At 36.4% G+C, this 18,837-nt stretch overlaps 1 protein-coding gene across 1 annotated transcript in view; it reads right to left on the reverse strand.

The window, feature by feature from the left end:
• TfIIFbeta (transcription factor TFIIFbeta) overlaps nt 1-18,837 on the reverse strand; it is a 146,726-nt gene that overhangs the window by 26,970 nt on the left and 100,919 nt on the right. The window contains exon 6 of the mRNA XM_090401575.1: nt 9,882-9,978. Within this exon, the coding sequence (XP_090257701.1) occupies nt 9,882-9,978 (97 nt within the window). The remainder of the gene's footprint in view (nt 1-9,881; nt 9,979-18,837) is intronic.

The raw sequence follows: 18,837 nt of genomic DNA on the forward strand, positions 1-18,837 counted from the left end.
TACCTTCTGGGGGGGGGGGGGGGGACTTGACTAATCTTTGTCTGGGCCTCAAAGCTTCTTGTTCCATCACTAGTCTCGCATCCTTCCCATTTTTCACCTTCCAAGGGTTGCTTATCACTATGATCTGAGTCAGCATGAATTTTATATCTGTTGTAATTTGTAATCTGTTCATCCAGGGGTGGATGGCCTTTCTTTTCTTGATTGCTCATTTCTTCTGCTTGTGGGCAACATACTTCACCCCATCAGTTTTCCACCTTAAATTCTTCCTATGGTTGTTTGTTCTGAGTGAATTCCCCCCTCTTCCCCATACTCTTTCCAACGAGTCTCCCAAACAGACCAATTGGTCTGACCTGCTCTTGTACAATCTCAGTCTGTCTGAGTGCACAGTCAAGGTTCTTTCTTGGCTCGTCTTTTCCCTTATTCTAAAGTTTACTGGAGATAATTTCTCCAAGATCTCATATGGTCCTGCAGCACTCCTTCCCAACTTCCCGCCCTTCTTATTGAAAGATTGCTGCTGTAGGAGGACTAGATTCCCCAATTTTAGATCCTTATATTTTCTCAGTCTATTAGCAAATTCTCTAGCTTGCTGAGAACTATAGTTACTGGATTCGGCAACCATCTCATGCGCTACTCTATTCTCCATTATTATATTATTTAAGTATTCATCAATATCTGGAAATCCAGATATTGATGAATACTTAAATAATATAATAAACAAGGGTTCAAATCCATAAAGTACTACTGTGGGGTGCTTCTTTAATTGCAGCATGAAGAGCAGTCCTACATGCAAATAGAGTGGGGGATAGATAGGCATCCCAACTGGATATCTGACTGTTTGTCAACTTGGAGAGAGTGTGCTTCAAAGTCTTATTTAATCTTTCACACATTCCATTTCCTTGGGGATGATAGGGAGTGGTGAACAACTTTCTTATCTTTAGCAACTTACACAGCTGCAGCAGACTTCAGCTGTAAAGTTAGAGCCTTGGTCAGAGAGGAGAGTTTGGAGCGTTCCGTATCTGGAAATGATCAGCTTAAAGAGTTTGTCTGCCACGGTTGTTGCTGTTTGATCTTTCATCGCTGTAGCCTCTGGGAATCTAAAGAGCATATCTATTATCACTAATATATATTTGTTTCCTTTTGAGGTAGCGGGAAGTGGGCCTATAATGTCCATGGCCACAGCCTGAAAGGCGCGTATGGAGACTGGAAAAGGTTGGAGAGGTGCCTTTTGCTGGCATAAATGACAGGAGGACACATAAGACGCAACATCCTCTCATGCCTTTCCAGATGTACCTATCCTTCACTCTCTTCCACGTTCTATCGAATCCCTGATGACCCGCTAAGTCCGAGTCATGAAACGTGTGGACCGCCCAAAGAATCATGATTTCAGGAACCAGGATTTTATCCTTCCATCTTCCTGTGACGTCTTGTTTTGACAACAGAAGACCATCCTCGTCTATATGCAGGGTATTAAAAAAGGAATATTCCTCTGAGAGCTTCTCACCCTTCAGCACTTTCTGACCCCCCCCCCCCCACAGTGGGCCCCGTTTCTGTGCCTCTACTATAAGGGATTTTTCCCAGACTTGAAGATGGGGGGGGGGGGTTTCTTTTGTTCTCTTCTACCTCTTCGTCCTTGTGTATGGAATTAACATTTTCTCCTTCTGGAATGGTGCTCCCCTCTTGTTCAGAGTCTAATGACCCAGACAAATAGTCCGCTACTATATTGGTAGTATACCCCCTCGATGACCTTCACACGGCACCTCAATTCCTCTGCACTCCGTTCCGACGCCTCTCGTTCTCGTCTATGGGAGACCCCCCCCCTGTGAAACATAGACCGCGGCGTACGTGATGGCCTCAGGTCATTATTTAATCTTCTTATCTTGCCTGGAATTTTAGCCTAATGTTCACATACTAACACATACTTCACCCATTCCTAAATTGCTTCCCTCCTTTTTTTTTTTTTCCCCCCCACATAAGACATCTGACAATACAATATTCAGCAAATTTTAAATCAAGGATGTTATTATCATTTCATTTACATTCAATTTCTTTTTATTAATATACAAGTATTACATCGAGAATTTAGATACTTGTTAAATGAAAGGTAATACATTATAAATTCTCTTTCATTCAAGATTTAACAACATGATGCTGCCATGAATCAATTCATGCACAGCTTATGTGAACTGTTTGTTTACAATTGTTGCGTGTTTCACTGTGAATTATAAATTGTTTATAACTATTATTTTATTTTACTGTTGTTAATAATGGCAGATAAAATTCAAAGAGTACTGTTGATTTCAGCAAAAAGAAGATGCATAAACCTATTACATTAAATACTAATCTTACAGCTATTAAATTTAGTGATGGTGGTGTAAAACAGATAGGCTAAACTTACCTCACACTACTGTTGTCACAATTGTAAAAAAAAATGAGCTATATATAAACATGACAAACTTACTGCCAAAATGGATTTATGACCAAACTCGCTGATGTGTTCCCTTAAGCGAAGTCATTCAGAATAACATTTATCGATGTGAAAATTCTTCTAAATTTTTTGTTTGCTGGCTGAACTGACATAAATGAAGCATTCATTTGTCAGCAAACAAAAAATTTAGAAGAATTTTCACATCCATAAATATTATTATTTCTGGCAGTTATTCCATTTATTCCATGTATGTTATTCCATTTTGGCAGTAAGTTTGTCATGTTCACATGGCTCGTTTTTTTTTACAATTTTGACAACATTAGTGTGAGGTAAGTTTAGCCTATAGTGTTTTACACAATCATCACTAAATTTAATAATTCTAATATTAGTATTTAATGTAATAGGTTTATGCATCTTCTTTTTGCTGAAATCAACAGTACCCTTTGAATTTTATCTGCCATTATTAACGACAATAAAATAAAATAATAGCTATGTATATAACTGCTTAAGAATGTTATCAAACCATTACATGCAAATGAAAAAAAAAGGGCAGCGATTCGCTATATGACAGTGGTCTGCAACCTAACATATCATATGACTAGGATATGTTTGTATAGTTATGTAAAGCAGTGTTTCTCAAAGTGTGGTACGCGTACCCCCGGGGGTACGCGAAGATCGTTAGGGGGTACGTGGCAATTTTCGGCTATGCATAATTAAAAGAGTCATTATATTTTTCAGTGGAATAAAAATTTACATCGAGGAATTAAACTTTCTCCTACAGTGAACTTAAACACTCTCCTTTTTGCCGATGACCAAATAATAATTACAAATTCTGAAGATAATTTACAGAAAGCTATTTTAGATCTAATGAGATAGCCAAAGATTATGGTATGATAATATCAAAATAAGATAATATCACAAATATCAAAAACTATGGCCTTTAAAGGACAAGATCCAACAAGAACTAAAATAGTAACAGATAACAAGATCTTAGAACAGGTGAATTTATTTAACTACCTAGGATGTATGATCACATATGAAAATGAAAACGATATAAATGTAAAAATTGCAAAATATTTAAAAATAACAGGTGTAATTAACTCTATATTTAAACCAAATCTAGTTCAAAAACAAACCAGACTAAACGTATACAATACATTAGCCCTTACCAGTCTTAATGTATGGAAGTGAAATCTGGACAATAAAACAAAAAGACAAACAAAGATTAATAACAGCAGAAATGAAGTTTATGAGAAAAACTGCAAAGTATACCCTATTTGATCACAAAAGAAACGAAGAAATAATGAAAGAATAAAACCAAGAACCAGTAATAGAAAAATTAAAAAAATATAAATATAGGATGGAACACTTTCAAAGAATGAAAACAGAAAGATTACCAAAACAAGCCTTAAGGTACAAGCCATTACGAAAAAGAAACCAGGACGTCCTCTTAAACAATTCAACGAGGACTTCTAAGGCCGGAACAGGCCATGCTGGGCCTAAATCCTTGATATGCATGATGATGATGATGATTATATTTTTCAACCAACAGTACAATTAGAGACAACCGGGATAAAATGGCACTAACACTAATGAATCACATCTCCTCTCCAACAGAAACTGCTGTATAGACCAAGCAAAACCATATGTTGCCGGTGGAACATATGGTTTTTCTTGCCCCCCCCCCCCCCTCGCTGTGTTAAAACTAAGAAATATAGAGTGAATGTGTTTTAGATATTATTGAATTCGGTTGAAGGGTATTAACATTTCAACTCAACAGTTGAAATGCTAATTTTTCTTTAGTTCATGCGATCTTTTGTTAATACCACATCAATCATATGCAATTCTTCGCTGCTCTACGTATCTCAAGTCTTGTAAATTACTAGTAATTTTTGCCTGAAATAATGGGAAAGAAGATGACGTTGACGATGCACACAAAGAAACTGTTCTCGATGCCAAAAGTAGTGATAGTGAGTAGGAGTTTCTTGGTAAGTCACCATTTTCAGTTTTTTTTATGAAAACTTTAGTTTCCGAAAATTCCCGCATGTATCTCGCAACACGATTTTTTAGCTTTAATTTTGGGAAAAAAGTTAGAGTTATATTCAAGTAAATAAGCAGCAGCTAAAGAATTGTCAGTGCCCTTGACAATTTTGTTTAATTTGCATCTTAGGTTAGTCCCGGGGGGGATGGAAAAGGGGGAAAAATAGTTCTACTGCATAAATGAGGTTCCACGACTGCTGTTGTAAATTACCGACTGATCAGCATATCAGGAATCGTTGCCAAGATCTTGGAGAAAATAGTCAAGAGGAGAATACAGGAATGGATAGATGAAAATGGGATACTGTATGGGGAGCAACATGGTTTTGTGAAGGGTAGATCATGCCTCAGTAACTTGCTCACTTTTATAACGCAGTGACGGCTGAACTGGATAAGGGTAATGGGTTTACAGTGATCCTGCTGGACCTTGCTAAGGCCTTTGACAGGATACCACATGGAATTCTAATCAGTAAACTGCAGTATATGGGGATGGATATAGGGTTGGTGAGATGGATAGGAGGGTGGTTAATGGAGAGATATCAAAGAGTGGGTTATTCGGGAGTAGAGTTCAAAAGACAGCCTGTGACTGGTGGTGTGCCGCAGGGTTCTGTTCTTGGACCACTACAGTTTAATTTGTTCATTAACGATATAGAAAAGGATCTGAGAGGAACTATTCATTTATTTGCTGATGATGCGAAGTTGGGTAGAGCAATAATGAATGCACAGGATGTCAAAATTTTGCAGGATGATTTGGATAGATTGGAGGACTGGGATAACGAGAATGGATGTCAATTTAATGTGGCAAAATGTAAGGTTATGCATTTTGGGGTGAAAACATTAGCAGCAGTAATACCAGATTGGTGGAAGGAGAATGACAAGGCCAGGGATTTGGTAGTGTTGTGGATAAGGAGTTGAAGTTTAGGGGACACATCGCAAAAGTGGCTAAATCAGCTCATCAAATCACTTGGTTGCTGAAAAATACTTCAACAAGCAGAGACAAACAGGCTATTGTTCCTCTGTATCCAACCTTGATAAGACCCCACCTAGACTACTGTGCCCAAATTTGGGCACCAGAGTTTCTTCTTGATGGGGAGGAGGTGGAGAGAATCCAGAGCCGAGTGACCAAGATGATAGCAGGTCTATGGAATGAACCTTATGAGAACAGGTTGAAGATTTGTGGGTTGCTTTCTGCAACCCACAAATCTTGAGAATGTTGACCTGATTGAAGAAATCTGAGAATGTTGACCCGATTGAAGAAATCTGAGAATGCTGACCCAATTTCTCTCCACTAGAATCCAAACATAACCATATAAAAGTGAGTACTACACTTGAATGCGACTGATATCAATTATCACTGATGTCAGAGATGAAAACAAAAAAACAGATTAATGGAAGTGATATTTGGGTTTGGTATGAATTATATCTGGGCAATTAAGGTCATGAGGAGCATGTATTATGTCTGTTTATTATGTGTTCTTTGACATCAGATTGTCTATTTTCAGTGAAATGTGAGAGCTGCTACCATTCTACATGCAGTAGAATGGTAGCAGCACATGAGATCAACAACCCACTTTTTGATGATAAGTCCTTATAAATGTTCCTCACATCCTAAATGGGATTTCAACACAGGTGTTTCTAACCAAACAGGTATCGAATAAACAAAAAATGAGATAATAATGACAATAAAAGGGGAAAAAAAAGGCATAAAATGACTGACACATTGTAACTTCAAACTGACAAGCAGTGAGTTATGCCTATAATATTGGTTTAAAAGTGATCTAAGAATGTTTTATTTCTCTCCTCACAAATGGAGTTTTTATTTATTTATTTATTTTTTATTGATCCCATATACAAGTTGTTGAAGACCTATAATCACATCAGTGCTGTGTGGAGTGATGGTGAGGACTCAGACAAAAATTTATTGATATTTTTTTTTTTTGAAGAGTTGCAAGCTGTGGTTCTTTGGGAATACTTCTTGAGGAAGGCTACACCAGAAGATGGAGGTAGATGGAATAAAAGTGGAAGAGGAGAAGCTGGTTTGGTGTGTTTGCAGTTGCACATAAAGAGGTGCCAGGCAGCTGCTGCTGTTATATTAAAAGGTGCAAATGAAAGTGGTAGAATGATAGTTGCTAGTTCAGTGGAGCAATGACCATTGAAGGACCTGTGCTGAAAAGGTGCTGAAATACCACATCTGTGAGATAGAGGTTGAAGTGAATCTGTAAGAAAGGGAACGTCTATGAGCCAAACTGCTGTCCTCTGGACAGCATTGAGAATTTTTAAGAGAAGTTTTAGGTGCCCTATCCCAAACATGTGAGCAGCATTTTAAGCATGGGCAGATTTGGGATTGAAGCATTAAGAGTTTGCTGAGTGTACAATAGTATCTTGAATGAAAGAGGATGCCTAGTTTTTTTTTGATGAATGTGTTTATGGCAGGAGAGATTGGATGTAAGTCCATGTCTTTCCTCGCAAGAGTGATCTGATCTGGATTGGAGATTGGTGTATTACTGAGGGGTAAAGGAATGTAAGCTGAGATTTCTTTTGTGAGAGAAAATACAAGATTGTGTTTTGGTGGGATTGAAGGTGATAGATTGTCTTTGCCCCACTGAAGGATGATATGTAGATCAATGTTTAAGGCACTAGTGGTAGATGAGTGTGACAAATGAGATGGATTTCAGCACACTTTATGGTTTGTCAAATGAGTAGGGAATGGAGAGTGCTATTGTCTGCAAAACTGTGGATAGGATTAGCAATGACTAAGAGTAGATCATTCAGAGGAGAGCCCTGAAGTACTCCTCCATTGCTGGTAAAGCTCAAAAGAAAGAGAGTCATCCACCTGACATGCAGTGAATGAACAGAGAAATAACAACCTAATTACAGGGGATGGTAAGTAGACCAAAGGATGGCAATTTAGTTAGCACACTACAATGCCAGACATGGTCAAAAGCTCTGGAAATGTCAAGAGCTACAGCATAATTTTTCTAAATCTGTCCATAGCACATGTCCAGTGGTGAGTAATGTAAGCTAAGAAGTCAGCTATGGAGCTATGGATAGAATCCATACTGGTGGTTACTGATTAAATGGCAGTTCTCTGGGTAGCAAAGAAGTGGGCTATTCATGACTTTCTATATTATTTTGGAGAGAACTGAGGTGATGGGAATATGCAGCAGACAAATATTACTAAATGTGGTAAGGAAACCTTGAGCCAGAGGAGGTCAAAAGCATGTAAGCAGGGGCATTTTATTTGGGGACAAGTGGTGAGATGCCATCAGGACCAGAAGACTCTATGGTGTCTTCTGGTTATTTAGTAATTTTCTGGTGTCTTTTTGCCAAAATACTACAGGAGGCATATGGTGCTACGGTGCTCAGATTCCAGTATGGTAGGAGGCAGTTTCCCTTAATCATTGATGAAGGATTTCAGGGAAAAGAGTAATGCTAGATCAGCTTTACCCTTGGGTGAAGTAACAGTGATAACAGCAGGATGAGAGAGAATTGGAAATGCAGGTGAGAAGTTGCATTCAATGGCATCAGCAAGGGACCAGAAGCCATGGTTTTCATTTAGACAGGAGGCAGGTTTTCTGCTGTTTGCCTTTATGAAATCAGATTCAGATCTGTTGATGGTGTAGGCAGAGTATGAAGCTGGGGATTCTTGATGCAAGCCACCTGCACTAAGCTGAGTTTTTTCCCCTTTCTGCTTTGATACACTTTATGATGAACTGGAGCTTGGGAAGCAGATGAAGATTTTGGGGAGAATGAAGATAAAAAACCTTCATGTCAGTGAAGTTAATTTCTGCGACTTATTGGAGCAGGTATTAGGATTGGATGAATGAAAGCAATAGTCAGACCAAGGAAAGGAAGAGTAAAAATTCTGGAGGTCACCCCATTTGGGACCTTTGTAGTGCCAAAAGGTGTGAATGGCTTGAGGAAGGGCATTCCATGAGAGAGAAGAGTTGAACAAGATTGTGATCTGAATTGTCGAGAGGAGAGGTGACTGCGTATAAATGGAAAGAGATCCAGGGTATTGGGAGAGTAAAGAGGATTATCAGGAATTTGTGTAGGTAGATGTATCTACATCTACCTACACAATTTGCATCGTCACTACTTATGTCAAAGATTTCTACCTCATGTCTGGCTTGGTCAGGAGTATTGGAAAAGGGAAACCAAATGGAACTGTGGAAGTTGCCTAGGAAGATGACCATATTATTTTGATGGCCAGATTACAGATGGTCAAATTTCATGGAAAGAAATGTGAAGAGGTCTGTGTGGTTATTGGCATTCAGAGAGCAGTATATGCAGCAGACAAATATTACTAAATGTGACAAGGAAACCTTAAGCCAGAGGAGGTCAAAAGCAGGAAAGTCAATATTAGCTACTCTCTGGCATGCAATGTCTGATTTCTCAAGGTACAAGTGCTACTTCTGGCGAAAAGAATTGTAGAATGTGTAATTTGGGGATTGAAAGTGGACAGTAATGGATGATGCTATTTGAATATCAGTCGACAGAAAGAGGTCTGGTAAGGATGATAGTAAGTGATGGTGAATATTTTTCATATTGGTATTAATACCACGGATGTTAGTTAAGTGGATGTGAAAGTGAGTTCTCATTGAGGAAATTCTAGAGTGGTTTGTAGGATGTGATTGGTTGAGCTCTCTGATGTTTTAGACAGGATTAGTGTGGTCTTGGGAGATTCCTTTCGTTGCAGTGTCAATGTCATTGGATGGAAGATTTTTCATTAGTTTACAAGTGGTTAGACAGAAGGACAGAGTAAAGATGTTTTGAATGGGAGCTTATGCCCCCATAGCACAAAAGCTATGGGAGGTTTATACTCCCATTCAAAATATCCTGTGTCTGCCAAGCCATAATTCTCTTTGAGAGAAGTCTTTATTAGGTTTTTATTTAAGTTTCTCGTTTACTGTTGTAATGTTCAACAGCATCAGGTAGGCTACTAAGTGTAATCCCACTCTCCATAAACTCCACAAGCAATAACCCTTGATTATCTCAAAAACAGTAGACAACTTTCCTGTGGAAGGTGGAAGTCAAAGAAGTGGAATGTTAATATTCAATCAATGGCTTCTTTATTTTGGCAGCAAAGTGTACCTCTTTTATTTGACAACTTGCTTAGTGAATTTGTGATATGCATCCTATGTTAAACTCTCTCATTACTGTACTACTTATCATTTTGCAATATTTTAGTAGTTCATTATACAGCAATCTGAGATTTACACAAAGTGATGATGAATTTCCACTTCAGATGTTTTCCATATAAAAATTAACACTGTGATTTCCTCCCAAGACGACATTTCCAACATCTAGAAATTCCAATGCAATTCTGATACTTGAATGTTTGCTACATGTTTCAATATTATCACCCTATGAAGCATTTAAATTCATTTCAAAATTATTAAATACACATAATACTTACATTGTGTTTATGATCTGACACTGGTTTAAAAGTAGTAACGACCTTATCCAGTTGCTTTATTAGACGTACAGGTTGACTTGCCTTTAGAATGGATTCTCTAAAGATATGAGAAATATAAATACCAATATAAATTTCTGAATTTAATATAATATTGTAAATCAACATAATTTTTTATCATCATCTTCATCAATTTCCTAATATGTTCAGGCTACTATAAGAGCACTACATGATTAAGTTTACATTATTATTAATCTGGTAACCACAATTTTCCTCCATTGCGAGTATTTGCGAGTACTCCAAAATTGTCATATCTAACATTTCGTTCTTGTAAAGCATTTCTGATTGTTGAAAGTTTATTTTTCACTTGGTTAGACTATAATAAATTTAGTTTAATCCTTCAAGTGTTAGCAAACAAAGTTTGTGCCTGAAAGTATCTTCAGGACTGGGGTAAGGTGGTACAACACCGGGACACTACTTGCAAAGGTGGAGCAAGCTAACATCACTCCTATCTCAGTATCTCCCATAATGCAAAACACATCTCCTTGAGGATATGTATAATGTTATGCATTAAGGGAAAGGCTACTACCCAGACTAGTTTCGACTTTTATTGAGGTCTCTTCAGTGGGAGCCAGGCCCAAGTGGAGATACCAGGCAGAAGCATTAGCAAGGTCATCTCTACCTATAGGAGTTGCCAAACAGTGTGCCACCTTTTTATTAAATTACTCTGGATTTAGAGAAAGATGTTGAAAGTTTATTTTTCACTTGGTTAGACTATAATAAATTTAGTTTAATCCTTTAGGTAGAGATGACCTTGCTAATGCTTCTGCCTGGTGTCTCCATTTGGGCCTGGCTCCCACTGAAGAGACCTCAATAAAAGTCGAAATTAGTCTGGGTAGTGGCCCTTCCCTTAATGCATAACATTATACATATTCGCAAGGAGATGTGTTTTGCATTATGGAAGATACTGAGATAAGAGTGATGTTAGCTTGCTCCACCTTTGCAATGAGTTGCCCAGTGTTGTAACACCTTACTCCAGTCCTGAAGATACTTTAAGGTGCAAACTTTGTTTGCTCACACTTGGATAAAGGATTAAACTAAATTCATTATTGCATTTCTGATTGAATCAATCCACCTAGACTTTAGTCTTCCATTGGGTCTCTTTCCTGCCATCATTTCATCAAACACCTGTTTTTCTAATCTTTTCTCAAACATTCTATTTAAGTGGCCATACATTACCACCTTAGATAGCTTTGCTGACTTATTTTTGAATGCTAACAATGTCAACTTCCTTTCTAATATCTTCATTTTTAATATGATTCTGATATTGATACCATTTGCACACTCCCTGCTAACTTTTGTCAGAACCATTAATATATGTGATCTCTAGTCTTTGATCAAATGCTTTATTTCTGACATAATTCTCATAACTTAAAACTGGTTTGAACATTGTATTGTATACTGCTAGTTTAGTGTTTTGGCTAATTTCTCTCTTATTTAATATAAATTTATTCAGCTGGCTACCCACCATACCAACCTTGCTTATTCTGTTGTCTATTTCCAGATTTAACATGCCATCATCACTAAAAACTGAGCCTGAATAGCTGAAATGTTTTACTTGTTCTATAGATTCAGAATGTAGCTAAGGTTTTCTAGGCTCCTGCCTATTTTCATAATTTTGGTCTTCTCATTGCTGATTTTCATGCCAAAATCTGTTACAGCTGTTATTCAATTTAGAAAATCCTGGAGACTTGCATTAGATGTATTTAGGAGTACATCATCTGCATAAAGCAAAGAGCTTTTGATATTTCAAATTCTAAAATCAGGTCTAATGCCACTTTCTTTCATAATGTGATCCACACAGATTACGAATAAGAGTGGAGATAATGTGCATCCTTATCTTACTCCTGATTTTACATCAAAACCAGCTTCCTGTATTTCCTTCAATTCTAACTGCTGACTTGCAACTTAAATATAGACTATGTACTGCTCTACATAATGTTCCATTCGCTCCATATAATTGTAATGTTCTGAACAGCTTTTTTTCTCGGCATCTTGTTGTATGCCTTTTCCAGATATACAAAACTTAAGTTCAGATCCTTGTCATATTCCCACGATTTCTCAACTATTTGTCTTAAAGTTAAAATCTGATCCAGACAGCCTCTATTTAGCTTGAACCCAGCTTATTCTTCTCCAAGTTTCCCTTCCACAATCTCTAAAATAAAGAGCCAAAAGGCATCAATTTGGCGATGTAAAATTATATAATTCAAGTGGATATTTGATCCAGCATTAATTCAAAGCATGTAGAAACTATGAAAGTTTTGTAAGGTAAGTTGACCAGAGAGGTTAGGGGAATACATTCCAACATTCATGAAATTTTTCGTTTACGAAAACTACATCTCTCTAACCTTTCAAGTTCCTTGGTACTGAACAAGAGTTTGCTCTTTTAAGATATCTACCTGATCTCTGAAGAGAACTAACCACCAGTTCAAAACAGCTGTCATGTCAATGAAACTTGATCAAAATGATGTAAAATTATATAATTCAAGTGGATATTTGATCCAGCATTAATTCAAAGCATGTAGAAACTATGAAAGTTTTGTAAGGTAAGTTGACCAGAGAGGTTACAGGAATACATTCCAACATTCATGAAATTTTTCGTTTATGAAAAATACATCTCTCTGACCTTTCCAGTTCCTTAGTACTGAACAAGAGTTTGCTCTCTTAAGATATCTACCTGATCTCTGAAGAGAACTAACCACCAGTTCGAAACAGCTGTCATGTGAATGAAACTTGATCAAAATGAACCAATAAGAGGCGAAGATATAGATGCTTGGGCAGTGCCTATGCCTTCTATGTGGTCCATACTAAGGCAACTTGTGAATGCCAGGGAATGTATTCCTATAGGCTCTCTGATCAAGTTATCTTATGAAACTTTCATAGTTACCGCATTTTGGTTTAGAAATAATGCTGGATCTAATATCCACGTGAATTATATAATTTCACAATCCCTTTTCAAGTATGCTTGCATAAATCTTATCTAGAACACTTAGCAAAGAAATTCCTCTGTAATTATTAGCTTTATTCTCCTTTTTATAGATGGGTACTATGAGAGCTCTGCTCCAAACAATGGGAATTCGATCTTCTGAACAGGTGTTCTGAATTATGCATTGTTGCCACTGCAAAACGTTTATACTTTCACACTTAAGCATTTCTAGTTGAATATCACACCAGCTGTCTTACCACATTTCAAGTTTTTGACGGCTTTTTCTTTAAGTATTGATATATATTCCTCATTGCATTCCTCTTGAAAAATTTGTAGTCTGGTTCTGCCACTGCTCGGTTTGTTTAGCAGTCTTTCAAAGTAATTACTCCAGACATCTAGGATATCCTTTAGTTTTCATGTCACCATTATCATCTTTGATTCCTTTTGCAGCTCTTTCCTTCACTTCTAAGCTTCTTCAATAGCCTCCAGAACATTTTGCCACTGTCCTGATATTTATTTTCCATACTCTTACCAGTCTTCCCAAAACTTTTGCTTAGCTACTTTTACACATAACTTAGCTCTCTTACATTTTCCTGTGTATTCTTTTAGGGCATCTGCTGGCTTTCTTCTTTTTTATAACTGTTTCTTTAACTTCTTGTGTCCACTATAATGTCCTTATTTTTCTGTCCTTGCAGACAACTTCACTATATATCTTCCTAGCTGAATCAATGTCTTTTTCAGAGTTCACCACTGAGATTCCAAGGTTTGGTTGGTTCTTGTTTTCAATTTATTCCATTTTTTTCCCCCCAATAATTTTTGTATAGTTGAGTCTACAATTTACATATAAAAGCTGCTCAACTTTAATTATTTTTAAGACTTTCTTACATACTGTTCTTTTTAATGTGATATACATTTTTATCCTGCTTAGTAATAACTAATGGTCACTTCCAATTTCAAATCCTCTGTACACTCTTGTATCTTGAACCAGCACGATGATATTACTATCAATAATGACATAGTCAATGAGGCTTTTCTTATTTTTCTATCTTCATTCCATGTGAACTTGTGCATATTTTTATATCGAAACATGGTGTTAGTAATAACTAGTCTGTGTCTTGAGCAGAATTCCCATAAATACTTACCATTATTATTAACTTTTCCCTTTTCTCCAAATTTTCCCAAAATGTTCCTATATGTCTGGTGGGATTCATTTCCTACTCTGCTGTGCAGATTTCCAACAAGGATCGCTTTTTTCAATTTTCTTTGTCAGCTGCCTGTTCTAATGACTCAAAAAATTCCTTCACTTCTTCTTTAGAAGAACCTTCTATGGGACCGTAGGCACAAGTAAGTTTCATTATTTGTCCATGTCACCATTTTGAAGTATGTCCACATAACTCTACTTGAAAATGCCTTCCAATCAAGAAGCTTATCATCATGTTTGGTGTTGACTGATATTGCTACTCCTTCCTTTCCTTGATCATTACTGAAAATAACATCCTATACTTATTATTTAGTAAGATCTCACCTGTGTTTGTTCTTCTTTATCTCAATAATGCAAATAATGTCCATGTGGTACTTTTCCAGTTCTGGAAATTCGATTTCCTTTCCATTAATACTCCCTTATACTGATGGTTCCTATCATCTGATCTTGGGTTTATTCTTCTTCTAGTTGAAGTTGGAGCTTGTTCTGGTAGTTGACTTTTCACTGTTTGACCTGGTTCCTTGAAGTAAACAGTGGAGACCATGTTTAATAGGGCAACGTCCCAGCAGGCATGAAATCTCATCATGTTGTACCATTATATGCATTTGTAGTTTAAGGCAATAGAGAATACAATTTGGTTGGCTAAGTCCTAAATTGCCAGCCCATCCTCATTCGTTCAGTACCAAGTAGATATCTGCTAATGAGGTACACCATGTTAAGGCATTAGGTAAGAAGCCTCAGTCTGTTCTCTGCAATATTGAAAGGTGATGTGGAGGTCTCCTTCCAGTTATTGGGCTTTGGCCCTTAGGCAATCCACATAAGCTTTATGAGGAAGAAAAAAAAATTAATGTATAATAAATTTTACATCCTATTTCAAATTTCATTAATTATTAGGTATACTAGGTATTCTTATTCTATTATCTATTTCTAATTTTATTCTTTACTAAAAATTGAGATTGAACAGATAAAACGGATAATTTGTTTATTGGTTCACTACTCCAAAATGTAGTTTGATATTTTCCATTTCTTTCTATTTTCCATAATTTTAGTCTTTTAATTTTTTATTTTAACACAAAATTTGTGATGGCAATTATTTAATTCAGAAAAGAATCTTGAAACTTCATAGCAGATGTATTTGATTTTTATGGGGCTCTTACCCATGAAGGTTGTAACCAGTGGTGAGCTATAAGGGGCTCATGCGAGCCCCTTGTTCTTGTTTACTTTTTCAAAAAAAAAAACAAATTTTTTTTTTTTTGAAACATATTAAGCAACAAACTCATATAGCAACCTAATAAAAATTAGTCTATTTGGCAGTGTATAGATAATTTGGAATTATTGTTTCAACTCCTCTATAACAAATGCGCCCAAGTTTGAAAATAAAATAAGCGCATGCGCTATCTTTATTCTTCTCCCTTCTGGTAGCCAATCAATTAAAAGTTTTTGTGTGAAATATGGCTTTTTTTTTTTTTTTTTTTTTTTTTTTTTTTTTTTTTTTTTTTTTTGCTCGACGATGCGAGCCCTTTGTTAAAATTTCCATAGCTCACTACTGGTTCTATAACTCTAAAGTGCATTAGTGCTGCAGGCAACTAAGAGTTCTTTTATATAATTTTTTATGTTTTTTTCTGCATTATTATTTTCTTTTTTACATAATTCAGAAATTCTACTCTAGAGACCAAACATGGAACTTTTTCAAACTATTTCAGGCCTCCAATAAGTAGGTCTGTGGTCTCAGAGAATTTTTCTACAAAATGGACAATGAAATTCATCTCCCACCTAAAAACAATCACAAACATCCTTCCCCAGAGCAGGATTTGAACCTGCAGCATGCTGGCTGGAAAGCGGGTATATTAACCACCCAGTCAACCAGGCCATTAATTTATGGGGATAAATTCATTTGTATACAGAACTAAACTTAATATCTCTTACTTGATATAAGGTTTCCTTAATATCTTGTTCATGTAGATTATAAATAATGGAGATAGTAGTTCTGCTAAATATGTGATTTAACATAAACCTATCTTCTGATACATCCTTCAATTCTAACAGCTGTTTAACAATGTAATAGTACTGTGCCCATTTACATTACATACATTTACTGTTCTGACAAGTTATACCTAGGTACCTTATGTTTTTAAAAGATCTACAAGATTAAATGGAAATTCTTATTAAATTTTCAAGATTCCTTGGCTGTTACTTGCAAGACAAAATGGTCTTGGAAGCAACCTCTAATAGGCTCTAATTCAGCTTGTTCTCCACAAATTTTTCTTCAACACTTTTTCTTAACTTTGGTCAGGTATATGCTTGCATAAAGTTTTCCTGAAAAGATGACCTCTATACTCCATAATCTGAAATTTGATGTTGTGAGTAAACCTAATTATTTAAATAATTCTAAATAATAATTCAAAGTATTCTATAACATCTTACATTCTGCTTATTTTCCTATTCAAAAACTGATATGATGACCTCTACACTCCAACTGAGATTTGATGTTGTGACTAAACCTTCTAAATTATGTAGTATAGCTAGCCACTGCAAAACTTTTATATTATTACATTTTAGCATTTCATATTGATTATCTATTAGAGTTGCTTTTCCAATCTAGAATTCTGAGTTTATTTATTCATTTTTTTTTTAAATGATGTGATAAGCTGATCAGAAAGTCTGAGTAGTGAATGAATAGCAGATAAGTTCTTTAACCAACTCTTTTTGGCATTTGAATCGCTGCTGGCTTAACATAAAACATTGATGATACCAAAACATTTCTAAACTTCTCTCGTATTGAGATTTTTTTCAGTATCGGGCTTGTTCTGGTTTATAACAACCAGAACAAGCCCAGAAGAAAATCTCAATATGAGAGGAGTTTAGAAATGTTTTATGTTGTCAGTTTTTAATTTATTTGCATTTTAATTTTTTATTTAATTTAATTTTTTTTTTCCCACAAGAGGTCAGGCTAGGTTAAAAGATTAACAAGTGTTTAGATTCATTTTACTTTTGTTGCAGGGTTGCAGATGGGTCCTCCACATACCTGGAATGATTAATCCATCATTTTTGTTCAGGTTTGGATAATGTTTCAGCATTTCACAAGCTTCTTTGAATTTTCTCTCAAACCAGGTTTTGGTACGGTGTAGGGACTTGATGCCTTTCCAGTATATTCTGTGGCATGTTTGAAGTGCATGGTCTGATAGGCCTGTTTTACCATAGTGGAGGTATTTCATGTGTCATTTGTATTCATCTTTTCTGATTGGGATAGTGCATCCTGTTTCCCATATGTAAGGTAGGTTGCACATACATTGGATTTTGTAAACCTCTGGATGGGCTAGGTATGGTGGAGGATCTTTGGAAGAGCTAAGTAAATTTCTTAATTTTGTTGGGAGTTTGAAGGTAGTCTTAATGTTGTATTTAAGTAGCATTCTTGTAATCTTTTTTTGTTTTTAGTGGCATTTTTATTGAGAATCTTGTGAACTGTTTTTTTATTGTAGATATTTTTTTACAAATGTTTGGTTAATGATTTTGAATTCTTGGTTCAGAGCTTGTTCATTAGAGCTCTGTGCTTGAGGGTGCTTATCACTCCTAGTTTTTGTGTTGGATGGTGGTATGAATTTTTACATATGTATTGGCCCGTGTATGTGTGTGTGTGTGTGTGTGTGTGTGTGTGTGTGTGTGTGTAGGTTTGTGGTAGACTGTGTCTGAGGGAAGACATGTGACGAGTGTGTCTAGAAAAGGAAGAGAGTTGTTGTTTTAGATTTTGATGGTGAATTGGACTAAACCACCTGAGAAAACAACACAGTTTTCTCAGGTGGTTTAGGAATGTATTTAAAGTTTCATGGCCATGGGGCCAAATGGTGAAAATATCATCAACACATCTGAGAAAGACTTTGGGCTTTAGGATGGCAGAATCTAGAACTCATTGCTTGAAGTCTTCCATGTAAAAGTTAGCTACTGGGGGAGAAAGTGGTAAGCCCGTGGCTGTACCTTCTTTTTTGTAGGTAAAAATTATTTGCCACATGAAATACCCAGAGCAGAGTAGGTGGGGAAAGAGGGCCGTGATGTTGGGCGGAAATAAGTTCTGTAAGAGAATAATAGTATCATTGATCGGGACATTAGTGAAAAGGGCAGTACCTTCTTTTTTGTAGGTAAAAATTATTTTGCCACATGAAATAGCCAGAGCAGAGTAAGTGGGCAAAGAGGGCCGTGAAGCTGGGCAGAAATACGTTCTGTAAGAGAATAACAGTATCATTGATCGGGACATTAGTGAAAAGGGCAGTTATGTCAAAGCTGACTAATAAATCGTTGTCGTTGAGTGTGATGTTTCTAATTTTGTTTATAAAGTGTTGTGTATTTTTTATGTAGGATGGGGAGTGACCTACCTGCTCCTTGAGTGCGTGGCAGCTAATTTCTTGGCTAAGTGATAATTAGGGCTGCCAATCCATTCAACTATTAGTCATAGTGGTGTGTTTGTTTTGTGTATTTTCAGCAGGCCATAAATTCTGAGAGTACAGGCATAATGTGGTGTTAATTTTTGGTTGTTTCATATGGCCACATGGTCACTGATTTGATTAATTCTGTTGTTTTCTTTTTGATGCAGTTTGTAGTTATTCTGTTACAGAACATATTTCAGCCCAACATCATGGCCCTCTTTGCCCACCTACTATGCTCTGGGTATTTCATGTGGCAAAATAATTTTTACCTACAAAAAAAAGAAGGTACAGCAATGGGCTCACCCCTTAGATAAAAATAGTTGTCTTCCTTGAAGTTTGCTTGAAGTCTTCCTA

Source organism: Typopeltis vanoorti, chromosome 12 (genome assembly GCF_054136105.1).
Source record: "Typopeltis vanoorti isolate ZY-2024b chromosome 12, IOZ_Tvanoo_1.0, whole genome shotgun sequence".
NCBI classification, from domain to species: domain Eukaryota; kingdom Metazoa; phylum Arthropoda; class Arachnida; order Uropygi; family Thelyphonidae; genus Typopeltis; species Typopeltis vanoorti.